A 19,476-nucleotide genomic window follows, 5' to 3' on the forward strand; every position below is an offset into this window, starting at 1 on the left:
GGACTGGATGAAGTGTCGTCTCACGCGGTCTGCACGTCCAGTACGAACGCTGGTCCAACTGAGGCGCCAGGTGGAAATGGCATGGCAAGCCGTTCCACAGGACTACACCCAGCATCTCTACGATCGTCTCCATGGGAGAATAGCAGCCTGCATTGCTGCGAAAGGTGGATATACACTGTACTAGTGCCGACATTGTGCATGCTCTGTTGCCTGTGTCTATGTGCCTGTGGTTCTGTCAGTGTGATCATGTGATGTATCTGACCACAGGAATGTGTCAATAAAGTTTCCCCTTCCTGGGACAATGAATTCATGGTGTTCTTATTTCAATTTCCAGGAGTGTATATCTACCTTAGTCGTTCTATACCTTACAGTTTCCACGCTCACACTGAGCAGTCGTTCTCCACCTATATTATTGTTGCTGACCTGTATATTCAGAGCAACTCCTATGCTGAGCGTAGTTGGGGGTGTTCCTGATTACTGGCCTTTCAGGAGACCTACTCCACCTCCGTGATATACGCATCCCCCTAAGTGACTCCTCTGCCAATTTCTTCAGAAGCATATCTTCAGGAGTCCTTGATCCAATTGGAAGTGATCATGACTCAGCCCAATTGTCAATCCTAATCCAAACTTCCCACCATATTATCCATCCCACTGTTTTTTGTTTTTTTTTGTCATCTGTCTACTGACTGGTTTGATGCGGCCCGCCTCGAATTCCTTTCCTGTGCTAACCTCTTCATCTCAGAGTAGCAGTTGCCACCTACGTCCTCAATTATTTGCTTGACGTATTCAAATCTCTGTCTTCCTCTACAGTTTTTGCCCTCTACAGCTTCCTCTAGTACCATGGAAGCCATTCCCTCATGATTTAGCAGATGTCCTATCATCCTGTCCCTTCTCCTTATCCTTTCCTCTCCGATTCTGCGTAGAACTTCCTCATTCCTTATCTTATCAGTCCACCTAATTTTCAACATTCGTCGATAGCACCACATCTCAAATGCTTCGATTCTCTTCTGTTCCGGTTTTCCCACAGTCCATGTTTCACTACCATACAATGCTGTACTCCAGACGTACATCCTCTGAAATTTCTTCCTCAAATTAAGGCCAGTATTTGATATTAGTAGACTTCTCTTGGCCAGAAATGCCTTTTTTGCCATAGCGACTCTGCTTTTGATGTCCTCCTTGCTCCGCCCGTCATTGGTTATTTTACTGCCTAGGTAGCAGAATTCCTTAACTTCATTGACTTCGTGACCATCAATCCTGATGTTAAGTTTCTCGCTGTTCTCATTTCTACTACTTCTCATTACCTTCGTCTTTCTCCGATTTACTCTCAAACCATACTGTGTACTCATTAGACTGTTCATTCCGTTCAGCAGATCATTTAATTCTTCTTCACTTTCACTCAGGATAGCAATGTCATCAGCGAATCGTATCATTGATATCCTTTCACCTTGTATTTTAATTCCACTCCTGAACCTTTCTTTTATTTCCATCATTGTTTCCTCAATGCACAGATTGAAGATAGGGGCGAAAGGCTACAGCCTTGTCTTACACCCTTCCTAATACAAGAACTTCGTTCTTGATCGTCCACTCTTATTATTACCTCTTGGTTGTTGTACATATTGTATATGACCCGTCTCTCCCTATAGCTTACCCCTACTTTTTTCAGAATCTTGAACATCTTGCACCATTTTATATTGTCGAATGCTTTTTCCAGGTGGACAAATCCTATGAACGTGTCTTGATTTTTCTTTAGCCTTGCTTCCATTATTAGCCGTAACGTCAGAATTGCCTCTCTCGTGCCTTTACCTTTCCTAAAGCCAAACTGATCGTCACCTAGCGCATTCTCAATTTTCTTTTCCATTTTTTTGTATATTATTCTTGTAAGCAGCTTCGATGCATGAGCTGTTAAGCTGATTGTGCGATAATTCTCGCACTTGTCAGCTCTTGCCGTCTTCGGAATCGTGTGGATGATGCTTTTCCGAAAGTCAGATGGTATGTCGCCAGACTCATATATTCTACACACCAACGTGAATAATCGTTTTGTTGTCACTTCCCCTAATGATTTTAGAAATTCTGATGGAATGTTATCTATCCCTTCTGCCTTATTTGACCGTAAGTCCTCCAAAGCTCTTTTAAATTCCGATTCCAATACTGGATCCCCAATCTCTTCTAAACCGACTCCTGTTTCTTCTTCTATCTCATCAGACAAATCTTCATCCTCATAGAGGCTTTCAATGTATTCTTTCCACCTATCTGCTCTCTCCTCTGCATTTAACAGTGGAATTCCCGTTGCACTCTTAATGTTGCCACCGTTGCTTTTAATGTCACCAAAGGTTGTTTTGACTTTCCTGTGCGCTGAGTCTGTCCTTCCGACAATCATATCTTTTTCGATGTCTTAACATTTTTCCTGCAGTTATTTCGTCTTAGCTTCCCTGCACTTCCTATTTATTTCATTCCTCAGCGACTTGTATTTCTGTATTCCTGATTTTCCCGGAATATGTTTGTACTTCCTGCTTTCATCAATCAACTGAAGTATTTCTTCTGTTACCCATGGTTTTTTCGCAGCTACCTTCTTTGTACCTATGTTTTCCTTCCCAACTTCTGTGATGGCCCTTTTTAGAGACGTCCATTCCTCTTCAACTGTGTTGCCTACTGCGCTATTCCTTATTGCTGTATCTATAGCGTTAGAGAACTTCAAACGTATCTCGTCATTCCTTAGAAATTCCGTATCCCACTTCTTAGCGTATTGATTCTTCCTGACTAATGTCTTGAACTTCAGCCTACTCTCCATCACTACTATATTGTGATCTGCTCCTGGGTACGCCTTACAATCCAGTATCTGATTTCGGAATCTCTGTCTGACCATGATGTAATCTAATTGAAATCTTCCCGTATCTCCCGGCCTTTTCCAAGTATACATCCTCCTCTTGTGATTCTTGAACAAGGTATTCGCTATTACTAGCTGAAACTTGTTACAGAACTCAATTAGTCGTTCTCCTCTTTCATTCCTTGTCCCAAGCCCATATTCTCCAGTAACCTTTTCTTCTACTCCTTCCCCTACAACTGCATTCCAGTCGCCCATGACTATTAGATTTTCGTCCCCCTTTACATACTGCGTTACCCTTTCAATATCCTCATACACTTTCTCTATCTGTTCATCTTCAGCTTGCGACGTCGGCATGTATACCTGAACTATCGTTGTCGGTGTTGGTCTGCTGTCGATTCTGATTAGAACAACCCAGTCACTGAACTGTTCACAGTAACAGACCCTCTGCCCTACCTTCCTATTCATAACGAATCCTACACCTGTTATACCACTTTCTGCTGCTGTTGATATTACCCGATACTCATCTGACCAGAAATCCTTGTCTTCCTTCCACTTCACTTCAATGACCCCTACTATATCCAGATTGAGCCTTTGCATTTCCCTTTTCAGATTTTCTAGTTTCCCTACCACGTTCACGCTTCTGACATTCCACGCCCCGACTCGTAGAACATTATCCTTTCGTTGATTATTCAATCTTTTTCTCATGGTAACCTCTCCCTTGGCAGTCGCCTCCTGGAGATCCAAATGGGGGACTATTCCGGAATCTTTTGCCAATGGAGAGATCTTCATGACACTTCTTCATCTACAGGCCACATGTCCTGTGGATACACATTACGTGTCTTTAATGCAGTGGTTTCCATTGCCTTCTGCATCCTCGTCTCATTGATCATTGCTGATTCTTCCGCCTTTGGGGGCAATTTCCCACCCCTAGGACAAGAGAGTGCAATGAACCTCTATCCGCTCCTCCGCCCTCTTTGACAAGGCCGTTGGCAGAATGAGGCTGACTTCTTATGCCGGAAGTCTTCGGCCGCCAATGCTGATTATTTATCAAAATTTAGGCAGTGGCGGGGATCGAACCCGGGAACGAAGACGTTTTCATTATGAATCAAAGACGCTACCCCTAGACCACGGGTAACCCACCTAAAATACATTAAAAACACCAAGTAAAATCTGGGGTGACTTCTCCGAGCTTAGTCGTATCCAAATTGGGAATCATCTTGGCACCATGTACACCTCAAGATATCCCCAACACTACTCCCTTTCTACAATAAAGTTTGACCGAATTGGCAAACACACATACTAAACCCATGCAGCCAACTAACTTATTCTCACCTCACGAGCTCCATAGAATACTGCAGCCACTACCATTCCTTCTTCTGTACCCATGACTGGGACACTGAAACACGCCACCAGCAATCACAGAGACACATCTGCAATATCCTTAATGCAAAAAGATTCCTGGGCTGTGTGAAGAAATTGCTAGTTCCGAGTGATGAATGTTTTTTTCTTTCTTTTGCCACTTTTCACTTTATGTACAAATAGGAGTGCAGGTAAGCTACTACAAACAGCATAGCGAACGTATTATTGTGGCCAAGGCCCATGGGTGACTGGAATTCGACAGTAGGAAAAGGGAGAGAAGGAAACATAGTAGGTGAATATGGATTGGGGCTAAGAAATGAAAGAGGAAGCCGTCTGGTAGAATTTTGCACAGAGCATAACTTAATCATAGCTAACACTAGGTTCAAGAATCATAAAAGAAGGTTGTATACATGGAAGAAGCCTGGAGACCCTGACAGATTTCAGATAGATTATATAATGATAAGACAGAGATTTAGGAACCAGGTTTTAAAATGTAGGAAATTGCCAGGGGCAGATGGGGACTCTGACCACAATCTATTGGTTATGAACTGTAGATTAAAACAGAAGAAATTGCAAAAAGGTGTGAATTTAAGGAGATGGGACCTGGATAAACTGACTAAACCACAGGTTATACAGAGTTTCAGGGAGAGCATAAGGGAAGAATTGACAGGAATGGGGAAAATAAATACAGTAGAAGAAGAATGGGTAGCTCTGAGGGATGAAGTAGTGAAGGTAGCAGAGGATCAAGTAGGTAAAAAAACGAGGGCTAGTAGAAATCCTTGGGTAACAGAAGAAATATTGAATTTAATTGATGAAAGGAGAAAATATAAAAATGCAGTAAATGAAGCAGGCAAAAAGGAATACAAAGGTCTCATAATGAGATCGTCAGGAAGTGCAAAATGGCTAAGCAGGCATGGCTAGAGGACAAATGTAAGGATGTAGAGGCTTAGCTCACTAGGGGTAAGATAGATACAGCCTACAGGAAAACTAAAGAGACCTTTGGAGAAAAGAGAGCCACTTGTATGAATATCAAGAGCTCAGATGGAAACCCAGTTCTAAGCAAAGAGGGGAAAGCAGAAAGGTAGAAGGAGTATATAGAGGGTCTATACAAGGGTAATGTACTTGTGGACAATATTATGGAAATGGAAGAGGATGTAGATGAAGATGAAATGGGAGATACGATACTGCGTGAAGAGTTTGACAGAGCACTGAAAGGCCTAAGTCGAAACAAGGCCCCGGAAGTAGACATAATTCCATTAGAACTACTGACAGCCTTGGGAGAGCCAGTCCTGACAAAACTCTACCATCTGGTGAGCAAGATGTACGAGACAGGTGAATACCCTCAGACTTCAAGAAGAATATAATAATTCCAATCCCAAAGAAAGCAGGTGTTGACAGATGTGAAAATTACCGAACAATCAGTTTAATAAGCCACAGCTGCAAAATACTAACGCGAATTATTTACAGACGAATGGAAAACTGATAGAAGCTGACCTAAGGGGAGATCAGTTTGGATTCCATAGAAATATTGGAACACGTGAGGCAATACTGACCTTACGACTTATCTTAGAAGGAAGATTAAGGAAGGGCAAACCTACGTTTCTAGCATTTGTAGACTTAGAGAAAGCGTTTGACAATGTTAACTGGAATACTCTCTTTCAAATTTTAAAGGTGGCAGGGGTAAAATACAGGGAGCGAAAGGCTATTTACAATTTGTACAGAAACCAGATGGCAGTTATAAGAGTCGAGGGGCATGAAAGAGAAGCAGTGGTTGGGAAGGGAGTGAGACAGAGTTGTAGCCTCTCCCCAATGTTATTCAATCTGTATATTGAGCAAGCAGTAAAGGAAACAAAAGAAAAATTTGGAATAGGTATTAAAATCCCGGAAGAAGAAATGAAAACTTTGAGGCTCGCCGATGACATTGTAATTCTGTCAGAGACGGCAAAGGACTTAGAAGAACAGTTGAACGGAATGGACAGAGTCTTGAAAGGAGGGAATGAACATCAACAAAAGCAAAATGAGGATAATGGAATGTAGTCGAATTAAGTCAGGTGATGCTGAGGGAATTAGATTAGGAAATGAGACACTTCAAGTAGTAAAGGAGTTTTGCTATTTGGGGAGCAAAATAACTGATGATGGTCGAAATAGAGAGGATATAAAATGTAGACTGGAAATGGCAAGGAAAGAATTTCTGAAGAAGAGAAATTTGTTAACATCGAGTATAGATTTAAGTGTCAGGAAGTCGTTTCTGAAAGTATTTGTATGGAGTGTAGCCATGTATGGAAGTGAAACATGGACAATAAATAGTTTGGACAAGAAGAGAATAGAAGTTTTTGAAATGTGGTGCTACAGAAGAATGCTGAAGATTAGGTGGGTAGATCACGTAACTAGTGAGGAGGTACTGAATAGGATTGGGGAGAAGAGAAGTTTGTGGCACAACTTGACTAGATGAAGGGATCGGTTGGTAGGACATGTCCTGAGGTATCAAGGGACCACAAATTTAGCACTGGAGGGCAGTGTGGAGGGTAAAAGTAGTAGAGGGAGACCAAGAGGTGAATACACTAAGCAGATTCAGATGGATGTAGGTTGCAGTAGGTACTGGGAGGTGAAGAAGCTTGCACAGGATAGATTAGCATGGAGAGCTGCATCAAACCAGTCTCAGGACTGAAGACCACAACAACAACAACATATACCGGGTGATCAAAAAGTCAGTATAAATTTGAAAAAATGGTTCAACTGGCTCTGAGCACTATGGGACTTAACTGCTTAGGTCATCAGTCCCCTAGAACTTAGAACTACTTAAACCTAACCGACCGTAGTGGTCGCGCGGATCCAGACTGTATCGCCTAGAACCTCTCGGCCACTCCGGCCGGCTTTGCATGTAGAGGTACATGTCTGTGCTTCTTATGTGTGAATCTATGTGTTTATATTCCATTGATATCAACGTGCTAAGTTGCACTTATATCCAATGTCACAAGTGTTTCTTCGTGAACGTATTGTAACTTGCCACTGGATTCATGAGTTTTATCTATACTTGCGCTTATTTTAGAATCATTTTTAGAAATATCTATGTCTTCCGATGTTACACAAACACCTTGAGGCAAAAAAAATAATTCAAATATTTCTTAAATAACGTAGGAAAGGGATCCAAAACAAACACTATTCTTAAGGCGCATATGAAGTTGTCCTTTCTTGCCGCATGGAGCGCTAGTGTCGCTCCAGCTGTCAAACGGTAACAACTTTTGCAGCAGTGAGTGTCGCAACTGTTATGGTAGACTGTGGTAAAGTGCAGCTCTCAAGAGTCTGCAAATGATTATTTTTGCTAGTATTTACTTCTGTTTCGCTGAAGCAGTTTGTTCACATGTTACTGAATGTTTGTTCCACAAATGCTACCTATATTTGTGAAAGTACGTATCCTTTGGTGTGCAATAAATACGAACTATGCCACGCATCAAGAAATTCAATAAAAGGAAATTCCTTGGTAACTAGTTCACAAACAAAGCAAGCTACATTTTTGAAAGTAACCTATGTATCAGTTCTTCAGGGAAGAAACTCCCACATGGCATACCCCACAGGGATTCAAATTTTTGTGTTAACAGTGACGCTGTTTGTAGTGGATTTTTTGTTGTTGTTATCAAAGAAGCTTACCCACACTCCTATTTTTTATTTATTATTAAACCTACTCCTGCATTACCCCTATTATACTTTGTATTTATAACCCTGTATTCACCTGACCAGGAGTGTTGTTCCTCCTGACACTAAACTTCACTAATTTCCACTATATCTAACGTTAACCTATCCATTTACCTTTTTAAATTTTCTAAGCTACCTGCCCAATTAAGGGATCTGACATTCCACGCTCCAATCCACAGAACGCCAGTTTTCTTTCTCCTGATAAGGACGTCCTCCTGAATATTCCTGCCCGTAGATCCGAATGGGGGACTATTTTACCTCCAGAATATTTTACCCAAGAGGACGCCATCGTCATTTAACCATACAGTAAAGCTTCATTCCCTCGGGAACAATTACGGCCGTAGTTTCCCCTTGCTTTCAGCTGTTCGCAATACCACAACAGCAAGGCCGTTTTGGCTAGTGCTACAAGGCCAGATCAGTCAATCATCCAGACTGTTGCCCTTGCAACTACTGAAAAGGCTGCTGCCCCTCTTCAGGAACCACACGTTTGTCTGGCCTCTCAACAGATACCCCTCTGTTGTGGTTGCACCTACTTTACAGCTATCTGTATCGCTGAGCACGCAAGCCTCCCCACCAACGCCAAGGTACATTTTTCATGTGAGGAGGCTAACTAAAAGATATTTGAGGTGAATGAGTTTAGTCCTTGACCCATAGGATCAACACGATGGTGTGCTACTTGATATGAATGTTGTCATGTTTCTTAAATCATTGAAATGTAGAAAGAAAATTCTGTGCTCAGTTTCAGTACCAGATGTTCATTATTGAGAACATACTAGGTTACAAGATTCTTCTAAAACTGAACAAAAGGAGCGACTGTATTGCCCACTACTTCTTGCCCATTTTCTTCTTCAGAGAAACGTCATCAGCAATGAATTTTGACTAAAAACCAATGTTTTTCTTGTTGCCATATTAAAATGTGCTTCTTTTACAAAAACACCGCAGACTTGACACAATGTCACCTGACTAACATGCTAGCGCAGATGCTGTTGCGACAGAATCCTGAAACAGTGGTTTACTAAGTGAGAAAGTGAGGACAAGTCAGGTCAATAGCTTATGAAATAGCATATCTGCGGTGGAGGAAAAAAAAATACAAGTAACTGATTCATAGCAATGCTCTTTTACCAGCAACTGATGAGTTTTAAAAATTACATCGTTTCTTTAAAAAAGCCTATAGTTACTTGAGTAACGAGCTAAATAATGAGGTTATAGATACTAACCATATAGCAAAATACTTTCCTCCTTGCAGGCTATCATTTGCCAAAATCTTGTTTCGATATCGCAGACCGATTATGAGGTATGAGGGATGTTATGAGTATTTCATTCTAAATTTGTTTTGTCGGTGGAAGGAATAGTCAAATGAAAGTATTTGCATGCGTAAAATTGCGTAAGCTTGCATACACCAGTCACTAGCATGCCTTACTCTAAACTGTACGCAGTCTGGGAAGTTCACACGGACACCTCATCATAACCGCAGCCAGTTTATGGTAATCTGTCACAGCTTCTTTTAGAATTGCTCGCTCAAATCTTGTTACTATGTCATATGGAACAAATTGTTCAAGTTTGCAAGTGAGCATCACGCCAGATAGTATTTAGTTACTATAAACGTCGCCAAAAAGTCTGAGTTACAGCCCGTGCAACATCTCGAATTCTCTTCCACACTTTATGGCACTTCTCAAACATTTTAGTACCGAAATAATACAATATTAATAATGTTTATGGGAGCATAAATCAATATGTCTGATCATTATGAGATCCAAGCCTTGACTCGACACCTCTCTCTAGGCAAAAGTAGCTTCTAGTTCTAAAATACGGGCGAATTGGTTATTTCTGATTGGCCAAGAAACATCACGGTCAGTTTTAAAGCAGCATAAAATCCACTCAGTCTCTCGCATATATACAGAACCAATCAAAAATTGTCATTGAATCCGAATATTAAACTGCCCTATATAAATTTAGAACACCTACAAATTTAAAACTAATGCCCTCTTAATAAAACTACGTTTATGTAATCAGAATCTCATTTCCCCTGTAGCATAAACTGACGAAATAATCTACAACAAATTTCCCGGTACGAATGACTAATACACAGGTCAGTCACGAACATTCCTCACGTGACCAGTTACTTCACTGCATGGTATAAAAACTTTATATGAAGCAGTATTTCCATTCACGCTTTCTTTTACTCTCATAACGAAACACAATTATAGTAGTAATTAATAAACAATTAGAAAATTAAACAAACAAATAAAATTAACAATATTTTGACTACAGCTCCAACAGTGTCCGTAAGCTAGGGACCTCTATCATATCGCATAGAATCTACATACACTCGAGCCATCTGTACTACTACTACTACTACTACTACTACTACTAGTAGTAGTAGCTTTATTCATCTGTAGATCTCTTTTTACAAGGATATGGGACATGTCAAAGTATTTACAAATTAGATCAATTTAAAATAAGCCAATTCGTTTACACATTTATTTACAGACTTCTAGTTAGAGACAATCATTAGATTTACTCCTGGTATACAGTACCTTTTTACAAATAACTTACTAAAAATGTAATGCCACATTTTTGTCTCATATCTCACTATCAGTCACTGCACACACTATACACACATTGTTTCATAACACTTCACTCACCATACACACACACACACACACACACACACACACACACACACACACACACACACTGGTGATCTCTGGGCCATTTTCTGTACCGCAACTTCCCATTTGCTATTCTGAAAAACTGAGTCAGCATCCTTCCATAATGACTGAGATGTTGAGCCAAAAGTGGAAGAGGTGTTACTATTGTGCTATGCATAATTTGGGGGTAAGTATTTCTCGGAAGATAAAAAAGAAGGAAGAAAACATAAAGTGAAGATGTTATGTGGAATGTTGGATATTTTATAATCATCATCATTATTATTATTTATTTGTATAACATTTTTTATCAAACCCCTACTCTGTTTTAGCTAAGTAATAAAATTCGGAGCGTTAAAATTCGGTAACTGTATCAACCCATTTCTTTATAACTGTTCACGAACACGCTCTAAACTCAGTACAACAGCACCCGTAAACTCTAGTAGCTACTGGAAAGGTTTCCAGTGGCTTACCAACCACAATCCCCCTCACTGTACCCACACCTTTCCAACACTCAAGAGAATCTAAGTAAAATTTTTCGCCTCCTGCCTCCAAGACACACTCACCTAACCTGTCAAGGCTAACTCGACCATCTCTTGGCTCCATATGCCTGACACTGGGGAGACATGCCTTGTCCTGTCGTTCACAGCTACCGGTATTTACGCTCCATGGTATTGTACGAACAGTTTTTAAACACCTATCACAGCGGAAGATATAAAAACCATGGAAACCCGTCCCCACCTTTCTGCCGACATCCTCCCATTTTCTGTTTAGTCTTCGTCGCTTCTTAGGATCCCCCTTAGTTTATTGGGATTAACAGGACTTGTAAACCCTCTTCCTTGATGCCATTATCTGCGCTAGAGGCACTGTTACATGGAATAAGCTGGATTTCTTGTTGTAGCTACTATAATTTTTGTGCTGTGCGCTTAGTTTAGTGCGGTAGTGTTATGGTCACTACATGCTGCCTTTACGCCTCAGGCAGCACAGATTTTCCCAAGTTATTGTTTCCATAAATTATGAAAATTTAGATAGTGTCTGGGAACAATGGTATTTTTTCCAGTCAAAGTAGTAACACCGTTCATTGTAGTGAAATGCTCCGCTCATCTGCTGCGTGATATGTGCAAATTTTAAGATAAAAGAAAACCCAAAAACTGAATACCAAACGAACTCCAAAAACTTTCTAAATGATTAGTGGCTGTAACCATTTCCTTCACTATTATCAGCCACATTTTTTTACTCCACCTTGAATTAAATGACCTCAGTATTTTGCATGAAATTAAAGACTAAGTTCCTGGGAAAAAGTGAAATAAACACTCAAAAATCATGCTGAGTTCGAAAAAAGCTTGTACACCGACTTTTACCTGAGTACATAGTTGCCAGGTCTGTCCTTGTCAACTTCCACCGTGTAGTTCGCTATGTTCTCGCTGACGGATTGCATATCGCGTACCAAACCTCTTAATTTCGTGTGCAGCATGTCTCTAACACGTTCCATGTTCTTAATCCACACATGGAAACGCTGACTGCTCGTATGGTTACCCTGCAACACACAGAAAATGGTTAAAATTACTTGTATGGTATTCAGAAGCAGCAGCCAATCTTACCTTACACTTATAGGTATCGGTACTACATAACATTTATATTATTGTCGGCAGCCACAAAAACATTAACGCAATGTAGGTGTGTAGCGACATCTTATCAAACACACAAAATGCTCAACCCATAACATTAGATAAGAGAGCGTAAGATATTTGTAGGTAGCTACAATACAAATGTTTGAAAGCATGAATGAGTGCTCTCAAGGCACTTAATAACCTTAGTGCATTGTTTGGAAGTTATCAGTCTTTCGGCAATTTCATTTGCTCGGAGAACAGAAGAAACTGAAAAAAGTTATTGCCACAGATCCGCGAGAAAGCTAGGAACCTCTGTGGTATTTCCTGGCACTGGATGAGTCTACTGATCTCTCGGGTACATTACAACAACTCGTGCTCGTTCGTGGTGTCATGTTAGACTTTCAGGTATCCGTTTCCAGCATTCATGGCACATGAACGGGAAAAGACTTTTGTAACCACTGCAAGAAAATTTCAAAACTATAACGTTGAGTGGAACCAGCTTCAAAATGTTGCAGTTGATGGAGGTACACACCTGGCTGGAGTGAGGAAGGGTGTAGTGGAGCAGACAGATCAGGACTTAGTCGGACGATTTTCAAATTCGGTATGATCTTTGGGTTCCATGCAACATGCATCAGGGACCACTCTGTGGGAAATACTTAGATATTTCTCGTGTACTGAAACCAGTCGTTTCCGCTGTGAACTTCATTCGGGGACATGCACTCAATCACAGACAGCTCCAAGACTTTCTTGAAGAAAATGATTACGAATTGTGTGACTTGGCTTATCAACAACAGTATAAACCAAAATGAGGAATGAAGTTTAGGTAATAGTCTGCAGGATACATGGTTTACAAAGAATAAAATTCTCCACTAAGGAGATTTTAGAGTAACAAATAACAGAATAGGCAGTAAACAGTATCAACTGAACCATGAAAACAGAGACTATGCAGCCGTCACTGCAAGAAGTAGAGGCATCCGAATGTTAATATTAAATATGGTGTAGAGACTGAGCAGCCCAGAGCGCCAGGGTAGTTTTGATTTTAAGGATACGATCAGTTTTTTTGTGTATATGTGTGAGTAGTCCCGAGCTCCTGATACTCCTAAGTAGTAAATGAATCATGTACTTATATGCAGAGACAAAGAAAAAGTGTAAGTAAACATAAAGAAAATTCAAGATTCAGGTGGTCGAAATATTTCCGTACAAAAGTTAAGCGGATAAAGTCAACAGAGCTGATTTTTATGTTCATCTTTTGGAGAAAAACTTGGTTTCCAGTTTGACGATACTGACAGAAGAATGTAGCGGAATTATCCTGGCAAAGCAACAAGACAGAATAAATTCAGACATGTTCTCGTCTTTATCTGGGGTACGGGCGGATTTTTACATTGTCCTCCGTTTTCGCAACGTGGACTGTAAAAAAATTATTTTTGCAGTTCTTCCCGTTCTGTTGCTCTTTCATTAAATACTGTATGTACAGTGGCTGCAGGACCGTTGGTTTTATGGGTCTTTCCGCTACTGACCATGGATCGATCCGTAGCCGATTGCAAATATCGATTATTTAAAAGTTCTGCTCCATATATTCAGTTCCGGATTGACATTGCATTGGCTTAGCATTATAGATTTCATATCCTGTTTTCACTACTCATGTGTGAATATGATTTGCTGTTTATTGCGACTGAGTGAGTTTTATAAAAATCTGGCAATGCCTAAACGCAAGCGCAGATTCTCAGATTCCTTTTGTACCAGTATCCTATCTTCAAGAAAGGGAGAACTGAATTCGAAGCAGAGTGTAAAATATGTGGAGCTGGAACTTACGTCTCAGTGGACAATAAGGCTAAGAAATAGCTCGACAGAATATTTTATTGTCATGGTTTTATTTAATGGTTTCTTAGTCATTCAATTTATTTTTATTCGGAAAACTGAATGAGGGACACTAGCGGTAAAATTCTCCAGTTCTGCATAGCATACGTAAACATCGTTTAATTTATTTAAATGTTATAAACGAAATGCACGTCACTGTGTCACTGAAATATTTTAAATATCTTGCGCTAGGTGGCCAAGATCTCGAACATCATATTACCACTGAGAAGCATAAAAAAATCTTCAGCGCTGCAGTTTAATATCTAGTACAGACACATTTTTCAGCAACAGCAGACTACTTCTCCTTTAAATCAGCGAGTTCGTGCTGGAGAAGGAGCAATAGCATTCAATAACGTTAGGCGTAATTTTAGCTCTAGGTCAATGGATTGTACGCCAAAGTTGAATGAAGTCATTTATTTTGATTCAGATGTTGCTAGAAAGATCTCCTCAGCCAGAAGAAAAACTCGAAGAATTATAAAGTAATTGCTCCTCATGCCTTGCATGTCACCATGGAAGCTTTGAGTGTCATATCTTGTTTTCGTGTCTCAACTAATGAAAGTCTCCATGGCAATATAAAAAGTTCCCCACTCTTATTCAGTACTTTGACTATAAGCTTAGTGGTTTAAAAACAAAACTAATTGAGCTGAAACCTGTTCCAAATGAAACATCTGAGACTGGTGCACAGCATGTTACAGAAACAATACAACATGTGGGTATTTCTAATAAATGTGCATCATTTACCAGTAATAATGTTAAAAAAACTCTGGGAGTGTAAATCGAAAGGAAGGCAAGAATAACACGGCAGATGAAAGAACAATAAGAATTTGAACGGTGTGGGCTGTCCAGGTCACATTTTACATAATGCAACTCAGCATGGAGCTGACCGTCTTTCCGTTGGTTTGGAGTGTGGCATTGTTAAAATTCGTTATTATTTCTCTATTTACACTGTTAGAAAGGAACAGTTACACTTCTACTGTGAATTTGTGGAGGTAAATTACAAACAAGTCCTGTCTCTTGCGAAAACTAGGTGGTTGCCTCTTACCGCAGGTACTGAAAGGGTAGTGAAAACGTATCCTGGTCTGATATCTTACTTTCTGTCTGAAAGAAAGCCACTAAAGGTTTTGTTTCAGTTTTTTTGAGGGTAGGTCTTGTGAAGCCTACTCATGGCGTTTGTATTCCTTAATGTCTGTATTCAGTTCAAATATTCTGCAGCCAGAAAAGGAGGACAATTATGTGCTTGAAGAGGTTGAAATATTAGATACTGTGTGTAAGGTGTTTCAGGACCAATTGAATGAAAATTGTGTAGAGATTAAACAGAAGCTAGAAATTGCATCAGAAGAAGGCATTGATAAAGAAGTTAAACTTGTTATGGAAGAAGCTATGCAATTGTATCGATTTTGTCATGAATAATTAAAACAATGGTTCTGTATATTTGACGATTTTTCCTGTTTAAATGGATATCTCTTAAAAAATTGTTAACTACAGTGATGCTGAAAAAAGCCTTTTGTATTTGCAAGATAATTGTAAAGCTTTTGAAATTGAAGATGTAAAATACTTTGATCAATTCTGTTATTTTAGGCAATTTCTGAAACTGAATAGTAATGATTCTGACTTTGGTGTGTCATCTTGTAGGAAGAATGGGTCAAATATTTTTGTGAAAGTAAGTCTGTTGATTGTCATTCAAAATTGTTAAAAATTGCCAAATAATTTTTCGGCATATCAGGGCACAATGCAAATGGAAAAGAATATTTTCTCTCATTGCAACACCGTGGACTGATGACAGGAATAGGTTGAATCTTGAATCTGTTAAATGTACGGTTATGCTCCAGAATTTCCTGTGTATATTTCTACGACTATCTGCTAAGGAAGCCTACACTTCTACACAACATCGGATCTTCAGAGAAGTAAGGAGTGTGTGTTATTTCTATTAAATAACTGATTAATTATATTTGAGCGTATGTTTCCGTGTGTCCTCTTTTTTCTAACTTCGTCCTCGTTTTTCAAGTTGTTATTCCTCTTTTTTATACGTCTGCATATGGTCACCCTATCCATAGGTAAATTGAATTACACATAACAAAGAAATTTTAGCAGTTTCATATTTCCTAAAAGCAACATTATATTAAAAATAGCGAAACGAAAGGAGGGGAGGAAGGGGGGAGGGGAAATTGTACGTGGCGCCATGTGAGAGGGTAGCCATAATTAGTTAATTGACTTTCCTGACAAAAGGACGAACATGTGCAAGTGTAAATTGTTCTTACGAGTTTTTGACTGTGACAAAGAGCAAAATATTTTGAAGGAACTGTTAATGTTAGAGGGAAAAAATCAAAATGGAGGTTGAAACGTTTATAAATTATCAAACGGAGAGGACAGTGATACAGTAGATGAAGTGACAGAAATAGAAGCAAGAACTATAGTAGGAAATATGACATATAAAGGTACAGCAGAAATTAAAGGGGAAAGTTCTGATACGATGAGCCACATAAATAGAAAGTGTAGTTTTTTAGTCTTAGGACAGAAAGAATTCAGAAAAGAGATGCCTAAAGTAGAAAGAGCACGAAAATTTTGAAACGGGTTAAGGATTAAAGAATTGGGAAACAGGACATACCAATTTGGAAAAGACAGTGAATAAAGTTAAGGATGAAATTAAACAACATGTAAAACAACTCAGGGAACGAAGTATTGTCAGACAAGAGGAACTGGAACATCATGTCTTCAAGCTGTTAGATACTATGGAAAATGCAGTGAAGATCCAACCAGACGTTCGTAGGACAAGAAAAGGTGAGATTAAAAAAAAAGTTGTAATGAACTTAAAAGGGAACACACTAGCACAGACTGGGGACGTAAGAGAAGACCAGGAATTGAACCAAGTAACTAATGAAGTGAAAGTCAGTATGGAGAATCTGGATAGAAAAGCAAGTGAGAAATTATTCAGATTAGGACAGAGATTACTGCGATTAGAAAAAAATTTTAATAATCTGGAATTTTATTCAAGAAGTAATTTATACCCTGCAGGTTTTGTTAATGATGTAAAGATTGGATTTACTGTAGACTGAAATGAAAGCCACGAAGCAAGACAAGCAGGAACTTCACTGAAGTGTGACAGTATAGAATGGAGATAGAATATACCAGAAAAACGACACTATCGATCAATTATTTCTGCAAAGTGTTAGTCACAGGAGAAACGTAGAAATGTAAAGAATGAATTCATGAGGGCTCCTATGTACAACAAACAGATGGAAATAACTTGAAAAAGTTTTGTGAGGATTTGAATGAGAGATTAAAGTATGAGGGTTGGAGCTTTAATAGTAGCAACTGTTTATTTACGACTTATACAAAACAGATACATGTTTTAAGGTAGTACTGCACTTAAACTAGTCGACAGCGTTGTGCATAACCCATTGTAAGTGATGCGAACGTCGTAGGATCCACTCAGCAGCGCCAGTTGTGTTTATAGTTCGAGTGGAGCGGTCTGTTGCTTGCCGAATCTCTGTAACTATTCTGAAGCGAATGTCATGAAGTGATTCATTTAAATTAAGAATCAAATTGAAGTCACAAGGGCTTAAGGCCAGGGAGTGTAGTGGATGGTACAGCACTTCCCAGCCCCAGTAATCAAACAAATCTGTCAGAACGTGCCCCATATGTGCCTGTACCTTGTTTTCCAAAATAATGAGTGGGTCCTGTAGAAAAAGTTGCGACTCCTTTCTATTCGTTTTTGGAACTACAAGAGGTTTGTACCAGGTGCTGGGGATAATTATTAGTTCAGTATTGACCATCTATGTTGATGACTTGTATTGTATTGAACTGGGGCCTAGAAACGACGGAGAGGCTTCGTCCTTGTCGTAGCCCTCAGTGGTGCACAACCCCACAACAGGCTACAGTAGTCTACTCACCCCACTTCCGCCCCACGACGAACCCAGGGCTATTGTGCGGATCGGCCCCCAATGGACCCCCGGGCACGTCTCATACCAGATGAGTGTAACCCCAAATGTTTGCTTGGCTGAATAATTATGGTGTATGCACGGCAATCGCCGACATAGTGTAACTGATGTAGAATAAGGGGAAATAGGTCACTTTCGCCGAGGCAGATGGAAAACCGTCTTAAAAACCATCCACAGGCTTGCCGGCACACTGGACCTCAACACTAATCCGCCAGGCGGATTTGTGGCGGGAACCGGATTGCCTTCCCGTCCGGTAAGCAGCGCGTTAGACCACATGGCTAACTGGGTGGGTTGTTGATGACTTACTCATTGATGCTAAAAACTGAGAAGAACACTGTGAAATTTTAGATGAGAATTGTAAAGCCATTCAGAATGGAAAAACGATTTTGAGTCTGAAAAAGTAGGAGTTCGTGCAAATGAGTTGATACATTTGGGCTTACGATTTTTATGGGTGGAGTTGGGAAGGGGGCAGAGAAAATAAAAGGCCCTAAGAAGTGCCAACCTTCCATGAATAAGAGACTTTCAAAATCATTATTAAGGCATGTAAATAAGTTATACACAACTGCAACCAGTCACTTCTTTTTCAATAATAATGCTTTATTACATGAGCCGGTTTGCGAACCCTTTCAGGTTCATCTTCAGATGACTTCGGGAGGATCCGGGAAGTTACATCATTACTGGTAGCAGCATAATGCTGGGTGCTGGTTCTATGGCAGAAAGATGGGTCACATTTTAATGTATCGCCATGACTATAGCTTATCTGTCGATATGGATGTAAATTTAGTTTTTACTTACTGCGACAGTATATGCGGCTTTTTTCGTATCTGTCTGCCTCCATTTCTGATGTCCAGAACACAGACAGCAGATAGCAGTGGGTATGGGACTGGAATTAAGTTATTTCAAATTTTTTAAACTGTAAAGGAATTAGATTTTAAGCTTTCGATTTTGCAAGGAGAGCATTGAGCACGTTTGAAAAAAAAATTGTTCTGTAAAAGTTCACAAAATACCTGTGGGAGCACCAAGTAACAGTGTATACTGACCACAAATCACTGACTTCCCTAAAAAAAAAAGCTGTTGTTGATAAACGGTAGTTTAGATCCTTCAACAACAGCAGTCTGAGATTAAGTACGTAAAGAGGATACACAGTTCCATTCCGGATACTTTGTCCAGATTACAAGTTGACGGAGGACATGGTAAAGCGATCAGTCTACATCTACATCTACATGACTACTCTGCAATTCACATTTAAGTGCTTGGCAGAGGGTTCATCGAACCACAATCATACTATCTCTCTACTATTCCACTCCCGAACAGCGAGTGGGAAAAAAACGAACACCTAAACCTTTCTGTTAGAGCTCTGATTTCTCGTATTTTATTTTGATGATCATTCCTACCTATGTAGGTTGGGCTCAACAAATTATTTTCGCATTCGGAAGAGAAAGTTGGTGACTCAAATTTCGTAAAAAGGTCTCGCCGCGACGAAAAACGTCTATGCTTTAATGACTTCCATCCCAACTCGTGTATCATATCTGCCACACTCTCTCCCC

General features: G+C 39.8%; 1 protein-coding gene across 1 annotated transcript in view; it reads right to left on the minus strand.

Moving 5' to 3' along the window:
- LOC126271480 (uncharacterized) overlaps window positions 1-19,476 on the minus strand; it is a 137,535-nt gene that overhangs the window by 53,691 nt on the left and 64,368 nt on the right. The window contains exon 5 of the mRNA XM_049974157.1: window positions 11,886-12,061. Coding sequence (XP_049830114.1) covers window positions 11,886-12,061 — 176 coding nt within the window. The remainder of the gene's footprint in view (window positions 1-11,885; window positions 12,062-19,476) is intronic.

The sequence above is a fragment of the Schistocerca gregaria genome, chromosome 1 (genome assembly GCF_023897955.1).
Source record: "Schistocerca gregaria isolate iqSchGreg1 chromosome 1, iqSchGreg1.2, whole genome shotgun sequence".
NCBI classification, from domain to species: Eukaryota; Metazoa; Arthropoda; class Insecta; order Orthoptera; family Acrididae; genus Schistocerca; species Schistocerca gregaria.